We start from the raw sequence: 21,607 nt of genomic DNA, 5'->3' as shown, positions 1-21,607 counted from the left end.
CTTGCATTTTGATGCAAAGTATAGAGGTATGACTCTACCTAAAGAGTGAAGATTGAGATTATTTTCCTTATATATTAATGTTAATTTTTGGCTCTCTATTAATCTTGGATGGATATAGATTGCAATATTCTTTTGTCTATAGTTGGAAGACTTATGGCTTATGTGCACTAAGATGGTGATATAATTTAAACTTCTCAGAACTATTAGTTAGATTTTTATGATTGCAAAAAATTTTCAACTACAATATAATTGTATACGTTATTTAAATATGTGGGCTCACACTTATCACATTGTGTACTGGGTGGGTGTATGACCCGAGTGGCCAGCATCCCGGGATCGTGGCTCCCACCAAATCATAAGTAGTTGTTGGGGCGCCACAATACTCTACGTCTTGTACTCAACAAGTTAAGATTTATAGAGACACAATTGTTATAAGAGTAATTCTACTCTTAAGCCTCTATTTCACCCACACCACACACCAGCTGAGCTGGATTTATCTTTCTGTTTTTTTTATTTTTTTTTTCAAAATGTGCGTTTTGAACAACACGATTTTACCCAGCCCCCTTGCCCCCAAAATAGATCCTGCAGCACAGAATACGTATTCAAAAATTTTCCAAATCCCCTTCTCCTCCCACATTCTCCCTCCTCTGCTCACCTTCACCGTAGCTTTTAGCTGCCGACGACTCCAAGGTTCTCTCTCTCTCTCTCTCTCTCTCTCTCTCTCTCTCTCTCTCTCTCTCTCTCTCTCTCTCTCTCGCATTTTATATGGCTGGGTTATTTTTACACTTATTTTACAGTTCTCTTTTGTAGCCCTCACTCCCATCTCTCACCCTCGAGGCCGCACTTTCTCTCCTCCCTTTCCTCACTTCTGCAGCCCTCTTACCCACACTTCTCTCCCACTTCCCTCCCGTAGCCCTCTCTCTCTAACCCCGATCTGTGACTCGAAGACATGTACAACGAGTAATGCGTCCAGATTTTGCTCAACGTATGTAAGAAACTGACTGTTCGTATGGTTTATACACTTTTGCTTTGTATTTTCCTTGCTTCCTATTTTGCATCTATTTCTTCTTGTTCATAATGCTTCCTGGATTTTTTTATAGGATTTGTTTTAATTTTTACTCTTTAAGATATATCAGAGCATTAAATTGTTCAACTCAGTTGAAACTGATTCGAATCGGTGCTATATCTTAATCAATTAATCAGTACTGTCACCTGCTGTATGTACAACAAAATAGAACTTCACTGCGAAGTAAAAGAAACATGATACAAAAATGGAATGACTTTTTAAAATCATGAATAAATCACTACAGGAACATTCGCTTCACTTCAATTACTCCGTCGTTTAGTGGCTCTAGTGCCATAAATTACAGGAACATTGCTTTAATTGGTTTGTCCTTGTGCTCCAATTATTTCCAATTATCCACAATAAGGATTCCCTAAAGAGTAATTCTACTCCTAGGCCCTTGTCTCTCCAACATGACCACACATCGGTGAGGTGGATTTTTTTTTTTCAAAACATTGTGTTTTACCCCCTTGCCCCTTCAAAATTTCTTGAGAATTTTAAGTTTTTGTGTAAGGGTTAGTTTTTATCATGAATTTGGGATCTTATGATCACATTATATATAGTGTCAAATTTTCAAATCAACCATTTTTTTGTTATCTCTGGTCTAATTGTCCTCAATGGAGCCCAACATGCATACCAACTTAATAGTCATTTTCAATCCATTCCACTTTTAAAAAGGGGGAAGAATTCAGGAAAACAAATAGCTCGTGGTGTGCGGGAGACAGAATAATTAATAGAAAAGGGAAGCAAAAGGGGAGGAGTTATGAGGCACCTATGAATTCACATGAAAGTAGAGAAGACAGAGTCATAGACAATGATCATGTATAATTCGTGTTTTTGCATCTGAATCAAATCATGGATCAAGAGGATGAAATTTCAAGGTGCAACTATATCTTGTCTCAGATAAAATCATCTTTCCTATTAATTGGGCTCATGTGTATTCTTATAATCAATAAGATTTTATTTATTGGAAAAAAAAAAAAGATCGTCTTGCCTATGTACTTCCTTTCAATTTGTTGGTTAGTTAATTTTGTTCTTGGTGAATATTCAATGCAGTGCAAGGTGTGCATGTAGACAATTATGTGCACCACTATGAAGGTGAAGTGCAGGGAGCATGCGGAAGGAAAGCACCCCAAATCTGATGTTTATACTTGCTTCTCTCATCTCAAAAAATGAATGAATGTGGAGATGGATTGAGAATAAACTGGACTTGTAACGAATGTAAACTGGACTTATGGCTCTGGGGCTTAGTGGCTACTTTGTTGTGGTTGTAAAAAATGTGATGGACTCATGTTTTGATTATCTATCAGATTTTTTGTTGTGGCTATAAAGAATATGATAGACTTGTGTTTTGATTACCTATCAGATTTTTTTGATTCCCTATCATATATTTTGTTCCAGTTGTAAAGAAGGTGAAGCACTTATGTTTGATTACTTATCAGATTTTTTTTATTACCTCTCAGATTTTTTGTTGTGGTTGATGTTTATTGAAATATAAAGATTTTCCTTTTCTTGCATGGTGGTGGGTATGGTTGTGATTGTGCAAGAGATGATAGGGAGAGAACGTGTCAAACATGTGGTGTTAGAGGTCTTTTTTAGAGGGATGGTGCATGTCATAGACAGGAATATAAACCATCACTATAGTCCATGATCAATGCATTCGCGTTTCGTTAATTTTCTTACTTAATTTTAATTTGTATCTTTCCCTACTCAGTTTTCCCTTTCCAAGCAACTCATAAGAACTTTCCAACTAAATTTCCATTTGCAAGCAACTAATGAGTACTCTAGTCCAATTCGCACAAAAACTAACCTAAGCACATGTACACATTCGGTATCATTTAACATCCATATCCAACTCAAATCTTACCAAGCACACGTTTACAAAATAGTCACAGTGCATTTTACAATTACAATTGCGGTCAAATGATCCAGCTACAATTAATAGTAACACGATACATCTATCATCCGAACCAACCAAAAATAATTACAATAGATAACACCAAGTATAAACACAATAATATATGTGCACATCCATTCTCTACTATTTGCCTTTGAACTTTGTCCTCTTGCTTGTGCAGATCATTCATTCTCTCTTTGTATTAGTTTTTTTTTTTTTCCCTCTAAACCTCATACTCGCACAACAATATATCATCCTCCCTCTGTCGGAGTGCATTCTCTCTTGTCAGAATTTTCTCCTCTACCAGTTGAAGCATATTTTCCCATACGAAGAATTGATATCTTGCTTCTCCCTGCATACAATTCAAGAATTTCAAACATTAAATATGAAAAAAATACAATCAAACCCCACAAGGAGTTATACTTAAACAGTTGATGCATCAAAGAGTTATACTTTTTGGAGTAAATTACTTGATTTCCAAAGCTTTTTTTGAGTTAGTAATCAATGTTGTTGCTACAAAATATATACTGCAATATAGAATATAATATTTACTTATAAACTTTGGATGCATCCATCTATCTCACTGTGACAAAGACATATTTATTATACAAAAGGATATTAACCACAGACATATTTGTTGCTTTCCCATGTCATTCGTGATTTATTTTGTCGTCTAAATTTCATGTAAGACAGAGAGCGAGACCCAAAAAAAATATTTGGTATCAAGGGAGAAATCAAATTCATGCATGAAGCCACTTTGAAAATAAAGTATATTAACCATAGACACATTTGTCGCTTTCCCATGTCGTTAGTGTTTGATTTTGTTGTCCAAATTTCATGTAAGACGGAGAAAGAGAGACCTAAAAATAATATTTGGTATCAAGGGAGAAATCAAATTCAAATATATATTATCACTATGCCATTGTAGTGAATCAGATTCAAGGATGGTGGGTATGGTGTGTGTCTCTCTCTCTTGTTTTGGGGCCTATTAATTGTGAATGATTATTCTTTTAAGCCAAATGTCATTGTGTCAGTATATGCAATAAAGATTCAAGACAAATAGACTGGTTTTTCTGCTGAGTAGTGACCACATTATAATCTTGTGCTTCCTACACTCATAAACCTCTCTCTCTCTCTCCCGCCCATACAGAATGTGAATGCCACCTTTTTTAGCTGCTTATCGCTGTATATCAGTATATACAAAACAGAAAAAATTTTGAGAGAAATGGACTCTGTTTGTTGCGGAGTGGTGACCATATAACAACCGTAACAAGGACACACAATATATGACACACATGGGTGGGCACAAACAAGGACACACAAGGTCCATTTCAGTCAGTAACTCCTTCAAACAGCTTATGGGCACAACCAAAAAATTCCAAACATATAACTGACGATTAAGAGAAAACAACTTCCATACAAAAAAATTAAACAAAAAAACAAAGTTATACCAGAAATGTTTCTCTTCTCTACTCAGTGTGTACTAGAAAACACACATACATTGATCATTGTACTGGGGAACCAAATAGAAAGGTTCAGCTGAAAACTTACCATACCTAATGTTGGGGATGAGCTAGAAACGCAAACACGTATGTCTTTTTCCTCACAGATCTGGACAGTTGTTTCCTCTAATATGGCATCGACTCATAGATTGGGGTTAGAGAAAGAGGGCTACGGGTGGGAAGTGAGGGAGAAAGTCTTGGGGGTACTTAGACGGGAGGGGAAGACAATGAGAGAGGCCTTTCTGCATTTAGGAGAAGTGAGGGAGAGAGCACTAAGACAGCGATCTGAGGGAAGTGAGATTCGGGAAGGTAAGAGCAGCGAGAGAGGGATCTGTTTGAAGTAAGATTCGGGAGGCTTCTGAGGGAGAAAGCAGTGAGAGCAGAATGGGTAGAAGAGCCGTGACGTGGCGATTAGATCGGATTCGCCACGTCATGGTGTGTGGTGTTGGAATTTTGGACCGGCCTATGAGTAGAATTATTCTTGTTATAAACTAGGTAGAAATTAGTCTTTATTCTCTTACGAGATTTGTTTATTGGGTCTTTTCTTAATCTTCTTGGCTAGCTAGTCAAATGATCTTTTATTTAAGCTTTTTATTTTCATCCTGGAGAATGTAAGAACAAAAGCATTTGATAGTGAAACATGCATGCCGACTTAATTAGAAGGGCAGGTACTTTCCATTTTTATTAAAAAAATGGATAAATATTTTTTGCATCTCATTATTAGACATCTTTGTGTGCAAAAAGTTCCAATTTCTTAAACCATTGCAGCACTACTCTGACATCTAACAAATGTGACAACTTTTCAGCCAATTAACAAAGGTAAATTGAATCAATCAATACAAATGTTTTTAGGGAAGGTGAATAAATCGAAATCCGCTTACACATTTGTTGTTAATTTAATTGTCTCCTTTATTATTATCCTATAATGTTTTTATATTTTTATTATTGTTAATTTCTCATATTCTTCTCCTTCCGTCCTATCTTCTTTTCTTTATCTTACTCTTTTTTTTCTTCATATATTCCTCTCATCCTCCTTCTTCTCTTTCTTTACTCATCCTATTTCTCCTCTTTTCATCTTATGTTCCTCTCCTCTTCCTTCCTCTCTTCGTACTTCTCATCCTACTCCTTCTCTCTTCTTTCTCTTCCTGTTCTCTTCATGCCATTCTTCTCTTTCTCACCATCTTCGTCTTCGTATTCCTCTTCTCGTTCATGTTCACGTCCTCTTCTCTTACTCCTCCGCCTTTTTCAAGATATACTATATGCATAATCTATTTTTGGAGATCATTTTGTTTTCAGCTAGATGTTATTACAATTTTGGTGTTCCCTTTTCAATTCTCGGGTTTTTTATATAATAGCTACCAAAATTTGAGATTTGTAAAGCAAACCTTATGTATCCCTGTGACCTCGATGGGATTGGCGCACTGACTAGCCTTTAGTTTTGATCCAAATGTGACAAATGTTCTCTATTTATAGGGACAAAATGTTTTAGGGTCAAAATTTTGTCAACCTTAAAAGTGATCTTTTGAAACGAAATTTAAATGTCATCCCATAAACTTGAATTATTAAAAATATGGATCGAACAAACATTTTGTTGTTCGAATGATTGTGTTTAAGATGAAATAGTTTATGATAAAAGTGAGCTTCAACGAGTTCACCATAAGTGACAGGAGAGCTTAATTGACATTTGGTAATAGAAGTGGCGGTGTGTGAGCCACTATGCGTGAGAGTGGTGGCAGTGGAGGGCGGCTGTAGTACTAACTTACATGCACCAAGAAAGTCATTTTAAATGAAAATACAAAATAAAAAGGTAAACTGGAACATGAACGAAAGGAAGTTGAAGGGATAAAAGGTTCGTTTTATAAGCATTTTTGGTCCCAAAGAAGTATTGGGTCCAGATGACTGTAAGAGTTTGGGCTTGTATAATCAGGTCTAGTGATCAACCCAATGAGTGTAAAAGTTAGGCTCGGCCCATCAAACCCAGCCACAACCCACTCGACTTTAATGATTAATATTGGCCCAAATGAATGGGTGGGACCGCTACACTAGAATTTGAAGTTGTTTCCATTTGGGAACTCAAGATCGAGTACACACAGCTACTACGGCCGGTCTATCCTATTTTTAATTGTATTTTATTTCTTTACCCAATTAAAACTATCCAAATAGTTGGACCGACTAACAAGTAGGGTTGTTCATTCAGGTTCCAATTTAGAAATTTGGGTATATCCAAATCGGAATCCGGATTTGAAATCCGAGCTGGAACCCGAATGAACCCAGATTTTGCAAAACCTGGATTTCGGGTTTCGGATTGAACCTTTTTTTTCCTGACCCTTTAAAAGCATAATTTTTTTAAAAATAAAAACCCATATTATATTAAAGATTTTTTTAAGAAAAATCAATGTTGAAAAGCATAATTCTCTTTATGTAAAAGCCTATATTTATTATAGAAATTTTTTAAAAAATGTTGAAAATCATACCTTTTAAAAAAAAAAAAAGGCTATATTTTGTGAAAATTTTACTAAGAGGTAATGTTAAAAAGCATAACATTGTCCAGAATAATAAAATATATAAAACTAAAAAACTAAAATGTATACAATCTACTACATATTAGATTACATTACAAAATATAAAATTATAAAATATGAGTTACATATCAATAACATAGTCTTCCATATGATTTAATCATATCAAATAAAACTTTAAGTATATTCACTGTAGCCACCCACACGGAAGACAACTACTACATTGAATTTCTAATATATTCTCTGCAGCCACCTAAACTGAACAATAAGAATGTATATCAACATAGAAAAATACAAACCATGAAAAGGAACACTAAATTCTCCATTTATATAAATGGGTGAATAAAAAAAAGAGAGAAAGATAAAACTAAGGATATGACAACTCCAATAGAATAGGTTATGAAGCCAATTAATTGGACAACCTTGTTACACAATTGAATCTACTCGTGTCATGTATTGGAGCATGTTACTGCCATTTGTGAGGCTAAACGTTTCAAAGACAACAGAACCAATTTCTTCCAAAACGATGAAATCATATGGTATGAAGATAGATCTATAAGCAAAAAGAAGAACCCTCTGAGACAGGTGACAGGTTGCATTGGTTCTGTAAATTTTGTTTCACAAAGAAAGTATGTCAAAACCAGCAGAATAACTAGCAGCATAAATGTACCAAAATCAAAACTAGAAACGCAAAAACCAGGTTATGAAAAAGGTGTACTTAAGAAAAATAAATAAATAAATAACCTACACTGATGATCCTTCTCTTACCCTTCTTTTTTCTCAAGAAAAATAAATAAATAAATAAATAAAACTTTTCCTTCCAACCTTCATTCCAAAAACTTTTCCTTCCTACACAAGCACGTTTTTCAAATCAATGACTAGCTAGCTATCCAGTTGTCTAGTATAACACACTATATAGAAGTTCAATCAGGTACATGACATACCAACAACAACTTTTGTCAAACTTGATAGATCAATTAGGGTTAAATTGACAACTACCAATCAAGGAAAAGGAAAATGTCGGGTAAAAATTATTGTAATGTAGAGACTAGAGCGAACAGAACCCACTTTTGTATAAAGAGACTAGACTAAGTATTAATACAAGTAACATTTATAAAGAGACCAATTGAACAGAACCCACTTTTGTATAAAATTTCTACCTCACAAGACCCAATATAGTACTAAGCATTTTATGGATCTCATATGACTGTCAAGAGAGGTATAAACTAATGCTAAAATGAAAAGTAAAGGCTCCCTATCAACATGAATAAATGAAGTCACGAAACATAAAAATAATGCAACAAGCTTACCCATAATCTATATTTGTACACAAGATATGCCCTACCAGCAACCATAGCCAAGCCTATCAATATGACCCAAACTGCAGCCCAAGTAGATTTTGTCTCCCTGGATCTCTTACTTATAGAACAACTAGAGAGGTATTTATACAAGCAAAATAGTGCGCACCACACTTTAGGCAAAAAGACTAAGAGTCATAATGGATGGGTTGTTAAACTCACTAATGCAAGTATCATGATCTATTCAAAATATCAGTATATACTTTATACCCATGTTTAACAAAATAACAAAAAAACAAACACAAATCAACAAAGTAATAAAAGAAAAAAAATCCTAAAAAATTGCTTCAAATCTAAACTTGAACATTGGCAAACACTCTTGTAGATGAGCCACCACAGATAACAGAACCATATCTAACACATAGAACAGAACCACTACAGAGAACAGAACCACCACAGTAACCCTATTTCTATTTGGGTTTGACTTTTTTCTACCTAAATCTTGTTACCCAATCGACAAACTCGCCCAAAAATCCCATTCGACAAAACATTACAGATCTTTCCATTACAGAGTGTACAAACATACTTATAAAAACATTACAGATTTAACCCATAAAAAAATTCCTCAAACATTCAAACATTTTCATCAAAACAAACCTAAAATCAACAAAGAGAGAGAGAAAAAAAAAACAAAGAGAACAAGATCTTTTGGTGGCTGTTTATTTCGTGTTTGACCGATGCACACCCATTTGCTTTCTCTCCATCAATTTCTTTTTGTTTAAGTTATCAAATCCTTTTTCCTTTGCTCTGTCTATAATTTCCAATCATCAAACCAAATCTCTACTCAAGAAATCAGTTCCTGGGTTCATATTATGATCTACTAAAATAATATGAAAACTAAAATACCAAAAGATAGAATGAAAACCAAGACCCAGAGAGAGAGAGAACGAGAAGAACTCACTTCGATTGGCGCACAAGAATGAAGACGATGGATTGGAACTATCGGTAAGTGGAGGCTAGGGTTTCCGTGTGGGTGAGAGCACGAGAGAGAAGGTTTGAATGTGGGTTTTTGAATTCTGACGTTCTGTATGGTTTTTAACTTTTTAGCTTTTACTTATTTTTAAACAACTCTGGTACCGGTTTCGGATTTTAACCCCGGTACCCGGCCCGAGTTCGCCTATATTTAGACATGCGAGTTTCGGCTCGGGTCTGACCTGGGCCGAAATTCATATTCGGGAACCCGATTATCAGGGTTCCGGTTTGGGCCGGATGGATGAACGGTCCTACTAACAAGCTTCAATTTTGTTTGTTCATTTTTGTAGGTACATCCATTGGAGATTTGGCATTGAGGAGATTGTTCTAACATATATATTAAAACCTTAAAGCCCTACAATCATTAATATATGGTTGTTGTAAAATTAATGTCATTAAATATGATTGTAAGATGAAGAAAACTGTTCTTACATATATTGCAAGCAAATTAAATGGTGCCAATCACAAGCAACAAAAATAAAGAAACAAAACAAAAGAAATATTGGACGTATTCTTTCCTAGACTACGTGTGTGTGTCTATATATATATATATATATATATTTTTTTTTTTAGTCAGGAAGTAGATTTTGTCTAATGTGTAGGATGTAGAAGTGGAGATCCTCAATTACCAGTATCAATAGTAGTTGAGGCTCTCCTATTGATATATCTCAATTTTAATTATTAATGGAATTATCTTGTTCCGAGGAAGGATAACAAAATTGAGGTAGCAAAGGACACACGCCGCGGAAGGAAAGGCAGCAGCGATAAATGAGAATCGTCGTGTGGTGGTTGCTTTATGATCCATCAACGATCAAACAATGACCAAGGGTTTTAGGACCCTCGTCTCTCTCTCTCACTCTAACATGTGAAATCAGTCCAAAAACAACTTTGACCTGAGAGGGCATTTGCATCATTGCGAAGCCCAGAGTCAGAGTAAAGATGCTGACCTTCCCCCCCTCCCTTTTGCTTTCTTACTTCCAGCCCCATTGCTGACAACCTCCACCAAAGAGCTATGATGCCATCCGTATAATTCGGGCCTGTTGGTGCTGAGTGCTGACACATCCCATTTAAAATTCCACTTAAAAACATTTTATGGCTTCTGCAGTATGTTTTCATGATTACAATTGAAAAAATATAAACTTACAATTATTTTATAATTTTATTTTAAATAAATATTGTTAATTAAAATATAATTTATTAAAAATAAATTCTTACAATTACACTAATTAATTATAAAATGAATCATAAAATAATTATAAAAGAATTATAGATATATCTATACTCTGACTATCCATGCCCAGCATTTATTTTTTATTTTTTGTTTTAAAAAACTAAATACATTTTGTAGCATCAAATTATTATGAAATTTGCATTTTATACTAACAACTATCAAAACTGATGTATGGCATGGTTAAATTAACAAAAATTGACATCTTTCACCCTCCCTTAAGATATATCTAATTGTCAAGACTATACCAACTTGCCTATTTTCCTTTTAACTAATGTTTGGATTTAATCGGGGGGTTTTTATAATTTAAGGATGTAAGGTATCAGTTTTAATAGTTTGAAATATAAGGTGTAAATACACATATTTATATATCAATATGTGTATGTTTAAATAGAATGACAAAAATGATAAATCGCATATTGATCATGTGTGGTGTAATAATGATAAGTAACATTTCTCATCTTAATAAATGTGTAGTAAATTAATGGGCAGTAATACTTGAAATTACGGACTGTTAACCACTTAATCGGCACCAGATTATAATGAATAATGATACATACAAATCTGTGCATAAACACCACTTGCTATATAACACATTACAATTTTAAATATAAAACCAAAACCTCAATAATTTTTAAAGATATTTGATGCACAATGTTTTCATATGTACTTAGAGCACTCTCACCGGATTATCTAAATTTTAAAATGTTGTACTTTTTAACTATTAAGACAATAAAATTATCCACATTGAATTAGGCAAATAGTAGCTACAATAACTTTTAGTTATAGTAATTCTAAAACTAAAACCAAATTTGATAATTATTGTATACACATCAAATACTATTTTATTATTTTTTTTATAACACTTTTTTTTCTCTCAATCTATATCCACAAACTTTCCTCAGTTTTTTAAAATTAAAGAGTAAAATATGATAAAATAAAATAAATTAATAATTAATAATTAATAATTAAAATATGATAAAATAAAATTAACTAAAAATTAATTTTTTTAAATTATTAAATACTCATTACTATATAACAAATAAATGGATAATCTGATGTGAAGATTTGATGTAAATAATCAAAGTCAAATTCATCTCATATTATTTTATTGTTATATAATAAAAAAATAACTATTCCAATTAGGAGGTTTATGTAAATAGAATAGTCAAAATCTAAATTCATCTTATATTCATCAAAATTGTCCTTTATATATGCAAAATCCATTAACAATACTCTTAAATGTACGAATAAAAATGGAGATATTTTGTAAAAGAGAAATGATATTTACTATCCTAGAGTGTGCAAGCACCGTGTATTTTTTAAAGAAAATCGAGTAAATATATATAAGACTTATATGAAAAAATTAATTTTTAATAATAATCTCCATTCTTTTTTTAAAAATATATATAATATTTATATAATTTATAACTATATAATTTATATTATAATTTTTAATAATATATAATTTATATAATAGTATTATTCTTTGTAAAATCATTAGGACCGGCAAATAATGCATGCAAGAGAAAGAAGGACGAAGGTTTGGGCCGGGCACCAAACGTTTTTTTCCTCAATGGTGGGGCCATAGTTGAGTCACGAAGGCAATGGGCCCACTATCATTGTGGTCAACATTGTTTAGTCGTGTTTGTAACGGTATGATCCGTTCAGTTGTGTCACAAATGTCTAATATGAAATGATCACTAATTCCACCTCTTTCCCGACTTGAAAGGGTTAAAATAAAAAATAAAATAAAATAAAATTAAAAAAAAAAAAAAAAAAAAAAAAAAAAAAAAAAAAAAAACAGATAGAATCATAGGAGTATGAAATTTCAAACATCAAACAATGACAAATTTGACTTTTCCCGCCTGTACCATACTTGCTACAAGTAAATCATTTATGTGATGGTAATTAATTATTAAGAATGTTTGAAAATATTTGAAAATTATAAAAAAAAATTTCGAATTATGAAATTTCAACATTAATGTGACAATACCCGCGAAAATACAAACGTCATGTGTGTATCTTCAAAAATGTTTCTTCCAGTATTACCAATAAATAATCACGAATAAAAAGTAGAACGTCTCACTCAAATTTTAAAATGATCATCTAAACTATATAAGTCTGCATAGATGAATAGATAGCACTGCTTAATTACAAATTTTATTGAGGGATGAAACATTTGGAATATCCTCAAGAGGCCGAATCTCCTATATATGAGTATAATATATCAACCATAATCTTATATTAAATACATAATTTATTATATGGTAAGTGCTATAGTTATACAAAGTTTTTGTAAAAGTAAATTTACAAATTGACATAATATCATATGATATATTATATGATCTACTTTACAATAAAAATAACTTAACAATTTAATATATGTTACGTCAGTTTATAAATTTATTTTTGTAATTAAAACATTTCTCTAACATATTAAATTCATATTTACTTCAACTACTTTGAGGTACTCTAGTATGATGTGATTCATCTTGTTTTTTTGTTTTTTTGTTTTTTAAGATAGATCTTATATAATTGACAATAACCTTGTGTTATTGTAATAACAAAGTTTGAAGTTAATAATTTGAATATGTTGGTAGATGGATGGCTACAAAAGAAATGCGTCAATTATGGGTTTGACCAAGTCATGCAATTTGTCGACATTTACTATTTTAAGTTTGAAATTCTATGAAAATGTCTTTTTTTACCAATGGAGCAAAATATGACCGTTGTCTAAGGTTGTCATCTCAACTGATAATTAATTAGTTAATTGGTATATTTTCTAACGGATTGTCTCAAATTACTTGATTGGACTGAGTTGAGTCGAAATCAAAGAAAAAATTTAGCAAATGCTGATGTAGTACGTACGTTAAGATAGGATTTACTAGTGGAGACAGCACTAATGTTTCCGAGGTGGGAAAAGAGGCATGATGGCAACTTCAAAAAAAGTTGAAATACTGTCCAAGAGAAGCGAACAAGTGGCGACACAATTTCAGAAAATTTCAATGCACGAGAGGTCGATGAACATGGGGGATCCTTTGTGTTCATTTCTCAAGGACGATGGGCTAGCTGGAAAAGTGTGTCGGGCAACCTTTTCTGTCTGATGATTGCTGCAAGCTTTCTCCTCATATATTTTTTGAGATCAAATAATATAAAACATATTGGTATTTTAACTTTTTAATAGTTATAATGAATCTTGTCGTTCATATATTTGGTGTTGGAGGCCGGGCAATAATACATTGAGTAATTCAAAATTATGTTTTTACATCTGAGTAATATTAGATACAGTATAAATTGTATAAACATGATCACGTACTATTTTTAATAGAGAGTGAGATCTATGATTAAAAAATTAATTTTTTCATATAAATTTCATATTTATTCACTTTTTTAAAATGAGTGTGCGGCGCTTACGTACTCTATGACTATAAATATTATTTTTCTAATTTATGTCGATATGGTACTCAAATATATATTTATTTATAAAATAAATAACAAATCAAAAAAATAAAATATAAATAAAGAGAGACATAGAGATTTATATGATTTGACTTTAAAGCTTATACCTACTCAGCATTTGAAAGCGAAATTCACTATGTTTAATAATTTGACAGTATCTCGTAACCTCATTTAGCTCTAATGCAATGGGAAAGAATAAGGTTGTGAATAAAATTGAAGAATATGATGTCCCCATAGAAATCTAGAAAGAAAGAGATATATAATTTTGTACATAAAATTGTAAGTACATGTACTCAAATAGAAAATAAGATAAATTCAATAATATATCTAACTTAATTAGAAATATAAATAAATGCAAATTAAAAGCATTTACAGCATGTATTGTACGTGTTGGGAGTGGTACTATTGCCTGCTACTTAAAAACTCTCATACTTGCAAGTTTGATCCCATAAGTTTCCAAAAGATCAAAACAACGAGCTGGCATGTCATGTTTGTTATACTTAACTTCACACATTATACAGTCGATAAACAGAAAAGTACTAAATAAAACTATTGCATGTTGGGCTCACAAGTTCTGAGTTGCCCATGCAGATCATGTTATAAAGTGGACAAAATACCTGATTACATGTAGCCGTATATAAAGTTAGATCAACAGCAGGCCGTACAGAAGCAAGCTAGCTAGCCTTAGCTAGCAGATGAATAGAATAGGCAATTTACTATTCTTTTACACTCCCATAAATATTTAAGGAAATGGATCCCTAGCTAGCTAGTACGTTTATCTTTTCACCTTAATGTGTTTTTAATGGAGAGAAAGATCATCTAGCTAGAGACAGGATATATAGAAGCCAGAGAGGAAAGCAGTAGGTTATTTGAATTTAAAAAGGTCATGATTCAAACCCATAATATACATACACATTTATAGTTTAGGAGTAGTAGTACTGGTGCGTGGTACTGGTGAGAGAAGCAAAGCACGTTGAGTTGTGAGCTGGACTAAAAAAAAGGTAAAATGTTTCAAAATTTGAAATCACTAAAAAATCTTAAAAAAGGGTAGGTGAGAACTGCGAATAGGGTGGAAGCCACATATGACACTTTGGCCACGTGGTATGGCCGTACGTGAATATTTGAGAGAGAGAGAGAGAGAGAGAGAGAGAGAGCTTAGGTAGGGATAGAAGAATCTCTAGCTGAATGAGGACGAAAGGAACATATCGTTCACTAAACACCAGCTTTGTGAGATTACTTTAGTTTTAACGATAAAGCTTACAACTTTAAAGCTTTGGGAAGTTCAACTAATTACCAGCCTGCCTAGCTAGCTAATGCCCTAATCAAACTGCGCTTTGGCTAAGTTTATTACCCTATTTATCCAAAGCCTTGTAAACTTTAGTACAACACCCTAGCTCTTTTCTTTAGCTAATACGTACTAATTAAAAGGACGAGAGTTTGCTTTTAATTGTTGGGGATTTTGTTCTTGATACTTCGAGTTTCGAAATTCATGAGCAAGCTAAGGCGCTAGCGGTCAATTCTAGGCAATAAATAAACTATTTGCATTTTTCCAAACATCGTGTGTACAAGCTAATTAAATATATTGCTAAAAAGTACTTAGTACACGTGGAGATCAAGTGTCTTCGACTATGGGTCTTTGCCAATGAGGTCTCCGCCGTGACAACAACGTACTTGGACTTTTATCAATGTAATTAGAAAATTAATGGACGACAAATATCAACGTTTTGACTTGTCGGACTATGTATTAATGTCCAATGTCTCGTGTGTTTTCATTGACATTAACTGGCCTCCACACCTCAATACTTGTAATGGCCAAGTACTTCTCAAACGCATTGATTACTAATTTGGAGCTGTGGAAAATGAGTCCAATATTATATTCAAGAGAGATCTTCATGGTATGAAATGGCAAAAATAATTTACATTTTATACTAAATTGATCCCACCGGCCATTTCACTTAATGCAGCAAAATTCAGCCTACTTTCGAGAATTTTTTATATAGATAAGTGCTATAACTACAAAAAGATCTCAAAAAATTAATTTACAAACTGACGTTTCATATGTTATGTTATATCTACTTTACAATAAAAATAATTTTACAATCTAACGTACCACATCAACTCACATTATTTTGTAAATTTTACTTTTATGATATCTCTTTATAGTTAAAATATTTCTCAATTAAGAACTACTTTCTTGAATGCGTTATATATGACCATGAAAATGTCAAAAGACCAAGTTTTAAAAGATATAAGAAAAAATACATGGATCGAGTTTATGAAAGAGATTCATGCATTTCTCAATGAGAAATATGTCATTCACAATTACAACTAAGAAAAATAAATTTATAAATTAATATAGTTTGATACGTCACTAGATTTGACATATATCATGAAATCATGTAAATTTACAAGAGATCCGTTTGAACTTATAACTTCTGTTTTACAATTGGGAAGGCCGGGATATAATTCAGAACTTGAGAGAGGAGGATGCACATTGAGAGTAGATTGAAGAAGAAACAATAAAATTACTGTTATATTGACACCCAGGAGAAATACAGCAAAAGCAAGTTACCGAACTCACAAATAAATCCCAACAAAATTCTGCCAACCGTGGTACTCAGAAAACACTGCAACATTCATTGGTACGTCCGATACCCATAATATCCGTTCACGGGTTCCATCCATTTTTTCTGCCGCATCATCAAACACAGTCCTTAGTCTACAAAATTATCATCATACCCCTTGTCGAATTTACGAAAACAGGAAGTACTTTCTCGTACAATTACATCAAATGCCATTCCCAGCCTCTTTTCTCACTACCTCCTCAATCGCATTTCCGGCTGGCCTGCACTCCTTCATAAATGAGCTGTAGATTTGTCAGACCCCTTGTGTCTTCTGACGCAGCACATAAAAGTGCTTCAGCGGCTTAAAATGGAAACTCTATTTTCCGAAACGACGTATGAAATTAAATGCGCGTACCGAAAAAGCATCAAGTAGGATATACAGAGGAGGGGCAACAATGGAAAAATAATAATGAGGCTATAACGGATGGTCACAGTGGGGTCGAACAGTGACGGTTTCCGTAACGAATCGTTATCGTACCGTCTCTATGATTGATACATTGGTATTGCGGTGTTGACGTTGAGAGAGAGCTTTTTATTAAATGTCTGCATGCGGAAGTGTGTTCATAACGGCGTTATTAGCCGTCGTTTGCTATAAATTCGGGTCCCGAGACCTCTCTTTTTTATTCAACTTATATCTCAGTCTTAAAATCTCTCTATTTCTCCGCTACTTGCTAGCCAGTGAGAGTTCGAGTTTTAAATGGTTGCGTGAAGCAGAAGCTTGGGATATTCGTGTTTTCTCGGAGATTTCTAAGTTTTCTCGAAATGGGGAAGAAAGAGCAGAAGGATCAGAAAGAAGACGCAAAGGTTGAAGCTGTTCTGAAGCTTCTCAGACTACAAGCCCCACTTACAGTAAAGCAGGTGGGTGTGGGTTCGCGTTCATCTCACTATGCTGCTTGTCACCAATCCTTGCTAATTTCAAACAATATTATTGAGCATCTCAGCGTTTGACATGATCTTTGTTACTATTACTAGTTCTTATTTCTTGAAGAATGAATATGATTTTAAGGTTTTCTAAACTGTGTAGATGGTATTGCATCCTCAAATTATTTTTATGTACGAGGGATAAAACTGCTAATCATTTTCTGGAACTTGTTTGCAACAGGAGAAGTTCTGCAACAAGGCTTGCGTAGAACGGTTTCTTATAGCCAAGGGGGATAGCGTGAAGAAGGCTGCGAAGAACTTGAGGGCTTGCCTTTCTTGGAGAGAGAGTATTGGCACCGGTAATCCTTAATTTCCTCCTTGATCTTCTCAAAAGCTTTCCCTACTGTTTTCTGCAGCCACCCACTCTTTTCGCTGCTAGCTTCTTTTCTTTTCCTTTCTTATTGGTCTCAGATCAATGGGCTACGAATCTTACTTTCCCACTTTGAATTAAGCGTTAAAGTTACATTCCGTGTAATGATTGAAGTGAGCACTTCTCCATGCACGATACAAAAAAGAAAAGAAAAGAATCCAAAAATTGAAGCCTCTGATCATTTTGTTAAAATGTTTGTGTTCTCTCGTTTCATTTTGGATATAGAGCATTTGATAGCAGACGAGTTCTCGGCCGAGCTCAGCGACGGCATTGCTTATGTGGCCGGTCACGATGAAGAGAACAGACCCATTTTGGTAATAATTACCTCCCACTTGCTCTTAAGTTTTTTTTGTTTTTTTTCCAAAATGCATGATATGGTAGTAAAGAGAATCTGAGAGACTGAGAACATGAATTATTGTACCACCCTTCTACAGATTTTCCGGATCAAGCAAGATTACCAAAAATTCCATTCGCAGAAAGTGTGAGTACAGGAAGTTTTTGTCATCGCGTTTGTAATAAAGTCCCACATGGTATTAATTAGAATGATTTTCTTTCCATGTTTTAATCTGCCAGGTTTACTCGTTTGCTTGTGTTTACACTGGAGGTGGCTATTCAAACCATGCCAAAAAACGTCGAGCACTTCGTTCTTCTTTTCGACGCAAGTAAGTGTAGGTTTGAAATTACATGTATGGTGGCAAGTTAATTTTAGCCATTTGAAATTAGAAAAATGATTCTTGGATCCGTAGTACTTTGCCCCCTCAAAGTTATTGTCCCAATATTTGATTTATTTTTATATTTTTTTAATAATTAAAAAAATGATTATTTAAAATAAAAAATATAATTAAACTAGTGATAAATTTGAAAAGAAAAAAGTTGAGTATCAGCAATACCGTTTAGATTACATGGTTTAGCCTCATTATATCTGTACTGTACGTGCACGCTGGTCATCATGTACGTAGTTGCCTTGCTAGTCAATGAGACCAGGGATGCCATTGTGTCGGAGCACCGGCGCCAGTGTCTGAGATACTCTCAGAAAGTGTCTGGAGAGCCCCTGAAGTGTCATGGTCGAGTCCCGAATAATGGTTTGGTTATCGGGACTTGGTGCTTATACTCTCCTAGAAGTGGACAATTTCAAAGCTGTTGTTTCCTTAAATAAAGGCTCAGTAGCAGAAGTACCCAGGATTCTGCCAACTTTTTGATTTGCCATTACAGATCAATGATCATAATCTTCCGCAGTGCTCAGCCTTTTAATTAATTAATTGATTTTCCTATTGATATTAATAAAATAACTCTGCTATTGTTTACGTTTTTGTTAATTATTTTCATACTGAAAATAGAGTTTCTTTTTCTGTTTTCTTTGAAGGGATATATACGTACTACGAGTGGGGGTTAATTACTTTGAAAAAATGTTTCATTCAGGCTATTTCAGGTCTGCATCAGCTTTTATGAATTTATTTCTGACAACGCTGAAAATGGTGGCGGAGTACTACCCGGGCCGGCTACACAAGGCTTTTGTCATTGACCCTCCGTCTCTATTCTCTTATCTATGGAAGGTACGTGAGATTCAAAACCATATTGCCACCTTGATCTGTTAGAACTTGGATGCTGCAAATTTTTTGTTTCTTTTTGACCACCAACGAGAACCACTTTTCTGTCCCACCTTCTGCTTTGGATTTCTAAGTATGTAGGCCTTCCGGCTTATTAAGTCAATATTCCTCGAACAACCCGTTTCAAATTGGTTGGGTTCTTTACTCTTCAATTCATTCTTCGTCGGGTATCTCAACTAGCTACCTTGTAATAAATTATTGGACCCAAAACTAAAATTCTTTGTTAATTCTAATAAGCTTACCTAGTTGATCGAGAAATATTTAAGCTGAAATTTTGAAGGATCTGTTGTTGTGATCTTTAATCAGAAGTCAAGTCATGTATAGACATGCATGATATTCTGAAAATTTTGTTTTCGGGTTGTGAAGTGTTAAAAGAGAAGGGCTGTCCATTTTCAAATTAATCAAACACCTTATTTTCCATTCCAATATTATATTCGAAGATTGGTTACTATATTGACTACATACTGTGGATGCAGGGTGTTCGACCGTTCGTTGAGCTATCAACGGCCACGATTGTGGTATCCTCACTAGATTTTGAAGAATCGTTGGACTTCAACGATTTCACTAGCTACCCACGAGCTTCGTCCCTCCGATTTGACCCTTCGTCGTTGAAATCGACGGCCAAGATCGGCTCATGCTCATCCTCACGCTTCTCGTTCACGGTCTCGCACCACCTTGACTCGCTTAAACCGTGGTATCTGAGCTTAGCCGACACGTCGGCTTCCAAAGTAGGACCCACCACCACCCAGTACTCTTCTCTAGGCCCCGCACTCATCTCCCCGCTCAACGCCCGGTCCCTCTCTTTCGCATCACCAGCTGCTAGAACTACACCTGGAAGCATCTACGGTGGTAGCTACACTAAGCCAACGAGGAAGTCCCTGTTCCCTTCGACCCCGTTGCCACAGCGTAGTACCGGCGATGAACGTAGCAAAATGTTCCACCCCCGAACCCCACGGCCCTCGTTCCTCCAATCACCGGCCATGTTTTTCCGCAGGGAGTGCCACGTCAGCCGGGGCGACAGGTCCCGGGAGTCGTTCCTACCGTTTTTAAAGTTCTACAGGAGGCCATACGATGAGATGATTTACAGGTCAAAGATGAGGCCCCCACTTGGTGGACTAATCTCCATCGTCTCTCCCCATATCAGACGCCGCCACGAGTCCGTATCACAACGGTTCTGATATAATTCAGTAACCCAAGAAGAGAGAGTACATAGTGGATTAACAATCTCAATGACACTAGTGCTAATAATTGATTAATTATTTCTGAGCTCAGTTTCGAGAGACGATGAAAAATAAAACACAGAGAGAGAGAGAAGAAATCGCAGAGACGTGCGAGGCGGGGTGTGAGAAAGTGTGCATTATGTCCAAGTAAGAGGTTTGTGGAGTTTACGACGTCTACAAGTTTTAGGGTTTGGAGGGGCGCAAAGCCGTCATGCATGGGACAAGAAACGTACCGTGGTCGAGACGGCGAACATTTTGCTTTTGAAATCATATGGTGGGAAAGAGATCTAAGTACTGTATGCATGTACTAGCTAGAAAATTAAACCAAAGCGTTGAAAAAAGAAAGCATATCTCTTTTCCGACTCAAATCTGATATTTTATACTCTTATTTTTTAGTCGTTTTGAAAAATGAGAGTTTTTTTATTAATATTTTGGAGTTGGTAGAATCTTTTGTACCTACGTGGTTGGACTTTATAATAGTAAAAAAAAAAAAGAAGGAAATTAAGACCCTTGTATTTGAAAACATTGATTTTGTAGCGTTGTTCTTGTATTAGTTTGTGGTCTCTCATATTTTACAGGTTGGTTTCAACGTTAGGAGAGAGTTGGTAGGAATATGTGTCGGGGTTTTGCTGTTGGAGAAGTCAAACTGGTGTTTGAATTGTTTAACCATAGAGGCACAATAAAAAGAAGAGTGACTGTAGCATTGGGAATTGAAAATCGGCAACATTCACGATGTACATATACGTTTTTGGTTCCGATGATGGCGTTTTTTGTCGTCAATATTCGGGTGTCGTCCGTCGAGGTATGGAGCTGTTACTCAATTAGCAAGTGACGTTAGACATTTGGGATCTTTCCCTTTGGAGT

General features: G+C 34.6%; 1 protein-coding gene and 1 long non-coding RNA gene across 2 annotated transcripts; both read left to right on the top strand.

Annotated features, from left to right (window-relative positions):
• The first annotated feature begins 759 nt into the window (after positions 1-759).
• On the top strand, positions 760-2,423 carry LOC122294808. The gene is made up of 3 exons (XR_006237743.1): positions 760-985; positions 1,789-1,944; positions 2,120-2,423. It is a non-coding gene; the product is annotated as an uncharacterized LOC122294808 (long non-coding RNA).
• A 14,820-nt stretch (positions 2,424-17,243) lies between these two features.
• LOC122300556 (phosphatidylinositol/phosphatidylcholine transfer protein SFH4-like) lies at positions 17,244-21,172 on the top strand. The gene is made up of 7 exons (XM_043111303.1): positions 17,244-17,483; positions 17,728-17,845; positions 18,142-18,230; positions 18,351-18,397; positions 18,490-18,578; positions 19,336-19,469; positions 20,000-21,172. The coding sequence occupies exons 1-7, from the start codon at positions 17,388-17,390 to the stop codon at positions 20,699-20,701; spliced, it is 1,275 nt and encodes a 424-aa protein (XP_042967237.1). The 5' UTR covers positions 17,244-17,387; the 3' UTR covers positions 20,702-21,172.
• Positions 21,173-21,607: the final 435 nt, after the last annotated feature.

This window comes from Carya illinoinensis, chromosome 2, assembly GCF_018687715.1.
Source record: "Carya illinoinensis cultivar Pawnee chromosome 2, C.illinoinensisPawnee_v1, whole genome shotgun sequence".
Classification (NCBI taxonomy): Eukaryota; Viridiplantae; Streptophyta; class Magnoliopsida; order Fagales; family Juglandaceae; genus Carya; species Carya illinoinensis.
Note: the sequence above shows the minus strand (reverse complement) of the source record. Positions and strands in the feature narration are given on the sequence as shown.